Source organism: Apus apus, chromosome 1 (genome assembly GCF_020740795.1).
Source record: "Apus apus isolate bApuApu2 chromosome 1, bApuApu2.pri.cur, whole genome shotgun sequence".
Classification (NCBI taxonomy): Eukaryota; Metazoa; Chordata; class Aves; order Apodiformes; family Apodidae; genus Apus; species Apus apus.
Window position 1 is genome coordinate 93838510 of NC_067282.1, and position 9031 is coordinate 93847540.

Genomic DNA, 9031 nt, shown 5'->3' on the forward strand with positions numbered 1-9031 from the left:
AACCTAGTTAGAAGTTGTGATGGCTTTAAGGATGTACAGTGAGAAATAAGAAAGCTCTACATTCAGTACTAACAAATAAAATTTGTTGCTGCTGAGCTTCTTGGAGGTCGTTTCTGCAACTTAGTGCCTGCTTGTCTTAATTTATATTTGTCCTTATTACTTGAGTTCATTTATTTTACACAAGTGTTGCAAGTAGGATAGATAAGAAAGTTAGTCTGACTCAGTGTAAAAACTAGAAACCCCTTGGTATTAAATAAAAAAATATTAGGGTCAGGAACTTTAAATACACCTTTATATAATATAGCCTAGAGGGTTAAGTATAAAGATATTTCCTTGAACAGCTCTATTACTTCATATACCAAGGGAAAAGCTTTTAAACATGAAGATTAAAGAAACATTCAGCAACACAGTAAAACTCAATTATTGTGTTACCTGAGACTGAAAACTGTATCTTATCTCAAAATTCTTTTTTTTTAATCCTAATGAGTTGGTTTTACTGGTCATACTGCCATCCCTCATTTTCTTGTTTAGAGGGCTAGAAAAGTAAACCTTAGCTACAATGGTGAGAAATAGCTAACATTTCTATTGCTCGCATATCCTTTCTCAACTAATTAAATACTAACAAGGGAATCCATTCATTTGTAATAAAAGTCCAAAAAATAAATAAATACAATAATTTTTTAAAAGATTCAGACACTCCTTAACACTGGGAAATGCAATTAAACTACCAACATACTAATACAGGTGGAAACTGTTCCACCATAGTATAGCAGTGTTTTCTTTTCCTTAATTAACTAAAATATTAAGAAGAAAATCTGATGGCTTAATAGCATTTTCTTCACTATGAGAAATGCTTTGGGATGATTTTATTATGTTACCACAAAGAGTTATGGAGGTGCTTATTGCCATTAGTTCTGTTTGTCACCTCTAAGAGTGACAGATTCCACAGAGAAACTTGCTGCTGGTAACGGATGTGATGGATTAATATTTTATAACACCATTACTTTGTATGCAGGATAACTATAGTAATAATAATACATTGAATATGTTATGCATTCACAGCCATGTAACACACACGGAGCATTTATTCTCCAGCAGCAGCTCTTCAGATGTGTGCTTGGTTGCTGTGATTGAAAGCTGAGCAGTTTGTCACACTTATAATTTTATGTATCACAGTAGAAGAAACAGAGCCTAACCAGTGCTAGGGGACCACCACTGCACGACTGAAGGACTGAATCCAAACTAGAGACACAAAGATCTCACAGCAGAGAGCCTGCAAACCACACAGAGCAATTTTAGGGAAAAGAAACGTGGGCAACTGCTAGACCAAACAGAAGCAGCAAATCAAGTTATGCAATGGGGAGGCTGGCTGAGGGAGGAGTGCACACCCTAAATTTCAGCATGGGTCCCTGCAATGCCATGAAGCCAAGGTGTCATCCTACAGAGAGCTAAGCATTTAGCCTACGTTCAAGCAAACACATTTCCCTTTAAACTCCGGCATATTCCTTTTTACTTCAGAGGCTATTCCCATGAAAGCTGAGCAAGTTAAGGCTGCATAGCAGCAGTGATGATGCTTGTGAATTTCCAAAGCATCCCGTTGTAGCATGTGGCTAAGTTATTTGAACATGGCTTACTTTATTCCACGAGTTTTGTTGGCCCTGAATGTACAGATCTGTGAGAGCACAAAGCTCTGCGTTTCATGTGTTCTGTGCATGTGCACAGACATTCCCCTCGGTTCCAAAGGGGGCATGGCTACACTGTAGCCGTGAGCAGAGAAGCAGCAAACTTCACTTGCATCCCGTGACAAGAAAGCGAGCACACCCTGAATACGGACAGTTACTAACATATCATAGATTTTCAGCTGCAAGGTACTGAGTACCTGCAGCTTTTCTTCCCTCCCACCTCTGCCCTTGCTCAGCACTTGGACTGTGCCCCTTCATTTATTTACATTTTCTAGTCACCTGGTCCCTTGCTTTCTAAGTATATGAGGAGCCATCCACTTGATGTTTAAAAGAGCACTCGTGAGAAAAGCTTAGTGGGGTTAACACTTGCCAGGTCAAAAGGCATCGATCATTTACTTCACACAGGAACATGCCTTTAGGAAAGCATCTCCCTGGGTTGCACAAACAGCTTTTTTTTCTTCTTCTTCATGTTCAATGTTTGACAAGCAAAACGGGGATAGGCAGAGAAACAGAAGTGTGACAGATTCTGCCTACATCTTTCCCACAGTTTTTCCTAACCCCTAACTCTTTTGATACTTTGTATTCACTGTCTCGCTTGAACGGCACAAGAAACCCACTGTAGGGAGGGAAGCTTCCTGTGAACTGAGCCCCGTTTCCATGGTGCGGAGTTTGCTACTCCAAAATAAATCCCTGTTTTCTCGGGCTCCACGTATGGACAGCACTCTGGAGCTCGCCCCAGCCTCGGGTTAGAGGCTGAAGACAAAGGAGGGCAAACACGTCCCCCATCCTAAAAGGCTACGGCTCTCCGGTCCGACCCAGAACACCTCTTCACTTTTCGGCATGTATTTGAAGGTTGCTGATCCACTTCTGCGCTCCCCTCCGGCGCGGCGGGGCGAGCGGTGTTTGACTTGGTTTGGGCACTCCCTACACCTGCCAACGCGGTGGGTGACACCCTTCTCCCTGCCGCCAGCCCCGAGCCACTCCCGGGATGCTCATCCCGGCCCCATCCTCACTCACCTCTGCCGGGATCCCCGCGTCCAACTTCCCCGCGTCCCGCCGCCGCGCACCGGGGCAAACTTTGGGGAGAGGAACCCGCGGAGCCCCGCAGAGCCCGGCAGCGAAGCAAAGGGGACGGGGCTGCGCTTCGCTCCCACGGCAAACGCCCCGGAGGGCAAAGCCACGGGCAGCCCAGCCGGTCCCGCCCGCAGCCCCAGCCCCGGCACAAGCGGCGGCTCCCCGCGGGTTGCGCCGAGCCCCGCGGATTTTACGCGTGTCTCGCTTCCCCAGCACAAGCCAGCCCCTGCGCAGCCCGCGGGGCAGGAGGGAAAGGAAGAGCCCAGGAGCAAGAAGCGGCGGGAGCCCGCGGAGCGGGACGCGCAGGGCCCGCGGGCGGCACTCACCGATCCGCAGCACTTGCTGGCCGCTCCGGGGCAGGCCGGCCCAGGCGCAGAGCAGCACGAAGAGGAGCCCCCCGCCGCCGCTGCCCCCCGGGGCCGGACGCCGGGGCCACCGCGGGCCGAAGGCGCTCGCCATCCTCCGCGCCCGCCTCAGTTCATGCCGAGCTCCGCGGGTGCGGGGCGCGGGCGGCTACCCCCGGCGGGGCCGGCTGCGCGCTGCCGCTCCGCGCCGCCCGCCCATGGCGCGGGGGCTCCGCGCCCGCCGCCCGCGCTCCCGCCGCTGCCGCGCTGCGCCGCGCCCGCCGCCCGCGCTCCCGCCGCTGCCCTCGCCCCCCGCCGCCCGCGCCCACCGGGAGGGGAGGGAGGGAGGGAGGGGGCGGCTCCTCCCGCGGGGCGGCCCCGGGCGGGGCGAGGCGACTCCGGCGGCGCCCCGAGCTCCGGGGGTTGGTCGAGCCGGGCGGCTCGGTGGGGCGCACACAGGCGTAGAGAGGTGTCCTGCTGAGCCCCGGCACGGCTGAACCCTCACTGGGCAGGGGAAGGGACAGGGACGGGGCAGAGATCACAGAATGGTTGGTATGTCCCCGCGTGGTTGGAAGGTATCTTAAAGATGTAAAGATCATCTGGTTCTAACGCCCCTGCGTGGGCAGGGTCACCTCCCACTAGACCAGGTTGCTCAAAGCCCCATCCAACCTGGCCTTGGAACACTTCTAGGGAGAGGGCATCGACAGCTGCTCTGGGCAGCTTGTGCCAGTGTCTCACCACCCTCACAGTAACGAATGTCTAATGTCTAGCCTAAATCTCCCCTCTTTCAGTTTGAAACCATTACTCCTTGTCCTGTGACTACAAGCACTTGTAAAAAGTCCCTCCCCAGCTTTCCAGTAACCCCTTCAGGTACTGGAAGGCCACTATAAGGTCTCCTCAGAGCCTTCTCTTCTCCAGGCTGAAAAACTCCAACTCTCTGAGTCTTCATAGAAGAGGTGCTCCCTCCAGCCCTCTGATCATCTTCATAACCCTTCTCTGGACTGGCTCCAACAGCTCCATGTCCTTCATATATTGAGGTCCCCAGAACTGGACACAGTACTTCAGATGCTCCCTGCTCCCAGTTCTGTCAGCTGGCTCACCCCAGCTTTGGGCTCCCTGCTGTTCTGGCTCCCATGTGTTTCTTTCCAAAAGGCTGGAGGTCCTGCCTTGGCCTGGGGGAAGTTCTCATCCCTGACACATGCCTGTCAACCCCACAACTCCTGCATTTTTTCCTCCTGGTTGTATGGGCATTTTGAAACACGGACAAGAGGTGAAGCTGGAACAGGAAGCCCTGTGTGTGCACGGCTCCCTTCTGGGAGGGCAGGCATGGAATAAGGTGACAGTGCACAGTATCTGGAGGCTGAGGGACACCTGTAGGGATAAGATGGAGGGAAGGCAGCACTTCTGTGGTGTGTTTGCTACCCTGGACCTCTGCAGCCAAGTGAGGGTCAGGAGACATGTCCCCATGGCGCATCTACTCAGAAACTAGCAAGAGCTTCAGCAAGGGGACTGCAGGGCAGCTCACCTGTCACCAGGAGCTTTGTGAGTTCAAGTCATGAGAACTCAAGGTGAGTTTTGAACAGTTTGGCACAGGGACCATAATACCCCCTGTCCTTGACTTGGCCAGAGGATGGCTTTCCCCTGTTCTCAAATTATTTTAAAAATATTTTTATAGGTTCAGTGAAACACAAAATGCTTCACGATAAGGTAAACATGTAAGTCCTGAGCTGAAATAAAAAAAATAAAAAAAAAAAAACAACAACCGAACAATAAGAGAATAACTGGCACCTAGCAACAGAACTAAAATCACATAGCTGAGATCCAAAATAAAAATAATTTAAATTTGTTTATTTTGTATTCCTCGCCAGTCTGCCTAACTATTGTTCCATAAATGAACTCCTTGGAGCAGTCGCAGCACATGCTGAAGGGCAATGGAAATGCAAGTGTCTACATAATATCTCCCAGTCAGTCTCAAAGGTTTTCTGAAAAGCCTGCCTCTACTGTTTGCAGAGCAATTTCAGCTATTCAGGAGTTCTCACTACCGAGATTGGTACTACTATACACTTCTTACAGCATGCTCTACACACATCTTGGAGAATTTTTGCCCATGATGTTTATTTTTTGTTTGTATACCTAAGAAGCATCCTTTCCTTAGAAGCAGAGCTAAAACCACTGGCAGGCACAAGCTCCCTGCTGGCACCCAGAGTGATGCAGCTACATTTCCCGTTAGCTTTCATGCCTCATCTCCTGCTACCCTGCCATGGTGACGGTGGGTAGCTTGGCCCCTGCCTCCTCCAGGGCCACCACCACTCCGCAGCTCCAGCTGAAGGTGGTAATTACATTAAATCACACACATGGTTAGTAACTACAGCGTACACTCTTGTGTAGGAGGCAGAACGTGAATCGATCAGACCCCCCCTGGACTAGGCTGAATGGCTTAGTAACTCTGGCACAATTTTATGATCTGTCATTGCCTTTCAAATTGTTGTACATGAGAGAAGGCGTACACCTCCTAATCCAGGAAAATCCCAGGCACTGAGCAATTGCTAATAACACCTGCCCTTCAGGTACACATTCATCCACTGTACAAAACCATGCAGTAGAATTAGCTCTGACTGGAGTGGCAACTTTTATTTTCATAGTCATGCTGGCATGGCAAATAACAGCAATACAACCAGCAAGTATTGTTTTCCAAAGGGAAATCATATTAGTTCCGCTCGACTGAGAAATGGTACTATTTTGAAGGGGGAAAAAAAAGGAAAATATTTCATCTGGAAAATATACTCAGTGATATTTTCAGAACCACATGTCCTCAACATAAATGGCTTCCTACAAAAGTCACAGACACCTCAGTGTTCATTTCCATGAGGGAAGAAGTTTACCAGAAATATATACTTTTGAAAATACCACTGGTTTTAGTCTTCTGCTTCTTTGAGGCACTTAAGAAGATGGAATGAACAGAATGGGAAAAATAAGAGCTTAATAATGACTGCAAAAAAGTGGCAGAGGTCTGCAAGCACTTGCTAATAGTAGGAGAAACCTGAACAGTTTCAGCTCTGCCAACACCTTGTGGCAGGAGTGACTCAGAGGAGGCTAGAAAGAGGTACTAGCTTCTGCTTCAGGGTGTAGCTAAGTGTTACCTAGGTTGCATTCCACAGCTTAATACACAAAGACTGATGGATTTTAAAAAGTTAGAAATGGGTATGGAAAAAATCAAATTGGCTCTAATGCTGCAAAGAATGATCAAACTTCAAAGTGAGAAATAATCAATTTGCTATTGTGGACGATCTTTTTTTTTTTTTCTTAATTCTTTCTGGCTTTATTTGTGTATATGACCTCTGTGTCCCATACTGGTTGGAGCAGACATGAGATGGAAGGTTGTGTTTTCACAATTTTTCACAGGAAAACTGACAAAGAGGAATAGAATCTTAAATCACCGACTCTGAGATTTAAAATATTTGCTCTTCTCAAAACAGGTCTGAAAAAATATTTTAGAATTAGAAAGGGGACATTTTGAAACACAAAGAACATAAAAAAAATTAGACTATCTGAAATTTCCCTGGAAGTATCCTCCAGGTTTCTAATTTTAGAGTCAACTCTAATCCATATGGCTCTTTTGTTGCTTGCCATGAAACAAATCACCCAGTGAGCTCTATCCCACAAAATCACAACACACTTTACAGGGAGTTTTGGTTTATTTCTGTCTGATATCTTAAAATGAGAAGTCTCAATACAGTTCATCTTACTGGTCTCCAGTTATATGCTCAAATCTTTAACCTGTTTTTGGACTTCATTCAGAAAGAGTAGGGAAAAAGCCCAGGTCTCTTGCCAATCTTTTTTCTCCCAGTTAAGCAGGTTTGAATGCCCAGAGTCTTAACATGTTGCTCAGCTCACACTGAGTTTGCTTACTCATTCATTGCATTGGCAATGTTTAGATTAAATTATTAGTAAGATGTGTTGAAATACCTTGAGAATGAAAGGTAGTGTGTGTAATTAAAGTCTGTTCTTATCACATAGCACATTCATATTGCAGATGGTAACACAAAGTCCTTTATACAGAAATTTGAAATCTTTATTCTTGTTTTACAACATCAAATTCCAGTTAGATACAATGTACAATTATTATGCAATTAGGCTAATAGCTAAAATATTGTCTGATATCAGGGCCTCATGATTGAATCTGGTGATGTAAGCCACCTCTCTCACATTTTGCATCCATTTCATAATTCTGGTTTTGAGTTTGAATGTGATAAAAACATCTGAAGGAGAGGTGTATGCAAAATCTGGAAGTTTCCAGAAAATCAAAATATTTTCTCAATTCCTTGGTCAAGTTCTAGAGATTTTAGCTGTGTTGTGTTGTCCTCAGGACTTCAACCAGACCTTGCCCCATCTAAAGCACTTTCTTACTGAGTTGAGACCACAGGCTGCAGTTGGCATTCATTTGGGAAGGTTGTTTTTAATGTTTGTATCTCAATAGCCTTCTACCATCATACAGTACGAGATTCAGCAATAAACTGTAGACTATCACAGTGGCAAAAGCTCCAAATAATATTTCAGACTTCCCCAGGTCTTTCATGACCTACATGCAACACCTGATAACACAGAAATTGGTAGCATCATCTAAAAAAAACACATCAAATTATTGTTCTGCTCTTTCAACAAAGAGTTGGAATTTAAAGAAAAAAAAAATCATTCTGAATGTACCTTAGAAAAAAGATGAAAGAAATTGAAGAGTAAGAGAGAAAAACATCCTTTTCTTGTTGTTTTTGCTTTCCACTTGCTCAAACATTTTCTTTCAAGAAAATTTGCAAAATAAATATTGCTCCCAAGGGGACAGTAACTGAAAGCCCAAATAATTTGTTGCTTTCTTCATCTCCTGAGTCCCAGCATCCATTGCAGCTTCTTTGGTTGCAGACTTGGGTTTTGCTGCTCCATCAGCATTTGGAATTTCCCTGCCTTCATTCCTCCTCATGCCTTCTCCTGTGAGCAACCATGGTGCTGCCATGGTCTCTATGGAGATCTTGTCTCACCCAGGTCTGTCACTGAACCTGTCTCACATGTCTGAAAAGTTCTGCCACTGCTGGAGATGGGCTCTGTTCATCTGAGTAACTATTTTAAGGCCATGCAGTAGCTCAGATGCCCCCTCTTGACCACTGTCTCCCTTTCAGACCAACCAAATGCCCTGGTACCTCCCACTCTCCACTCCTGTCAACTGTCCACTGACCTCTTCAGTGCCTTCTGCTGTTACTACCTCACCTGCTTGCTCTTAAGCCTCCCTGTTTACTCCACTGCAAAATTAATTTCTGGGTGATACTACATCACTGTGTTTGAGAAGGAAATCATCTGTAGGGAAGAGGAGAGGAGAAAAGTTTGACTTCCACTTAACTGACTGGGAACACACAAGGAGCAAGCCCCAAGGATCCCTGCAGCCAGTGAGAGCACAAACTTTATGCTTCTGAGGGTACTATTGCCCATGAAGAACAGCTATCCTGGGAAAGCAGCTATGGAAATCTATGGAAAGCAACATGGTCTGGTGCAGCCCTCTGATTATTACCCTCTGTTGGTTATCCAAGTTGGCAATGATGAGGTTGCAGAGAGAAGTCCAAAGGCAAATAAAAAGAACTTCAAGGCATTAGGGCGACTAGTTGAAGGCTCAGGAGTACAGGTGGTGTTTTCATAAATCACTCGAGTGACAGGGAAAAATACTGAAAGAAGGATTACCTGATTAATGCATGGCTCATGGCTCAGAGGCAGATGCCACCATTGGAATTTTGGGTTCTTTGATCATGGAAAAGCTTATATGGCTTTTGGAGCAGTTGATCTTGGGTGCACTCACACGGCTAGTGCATGATAAAGGTGAGATTAGGCCTAGCCAGCATGGATTCATGAAAGGCAGCTCCTCTTGACCAGCTGGATCTCCTTCTATGACCA

General features: G+C 46.3%; 1 protein-coding gene across 2 annotated transcripts in view; it reads right to left on the reverse strand.

Moving 5' to 3' along the window:
* The window catches only part of GRIK1 (glutamate ionotropic receptor kainate type subunit 1), a 162617-nt gene extending 159402 nt beyond the window's left edge, over positions 1-3215 (reverse strand). The window contains exon 1 of one of the 2 annotated variants that reach the window (XM_051607898.1): positions 3083-3215. In XM_051607898.1, coding sequence (XP_051463858.1) covers positions 3083-3215 — 133 coding nt within the window. The remainder of the gene's footprint in view (positions 1-3082) is intronic. The other variant, XM_051607900.1, reaches the window with a different exon arrangement.
* Positions 3216-9031: the final 5816 nt, after the last annotated feature.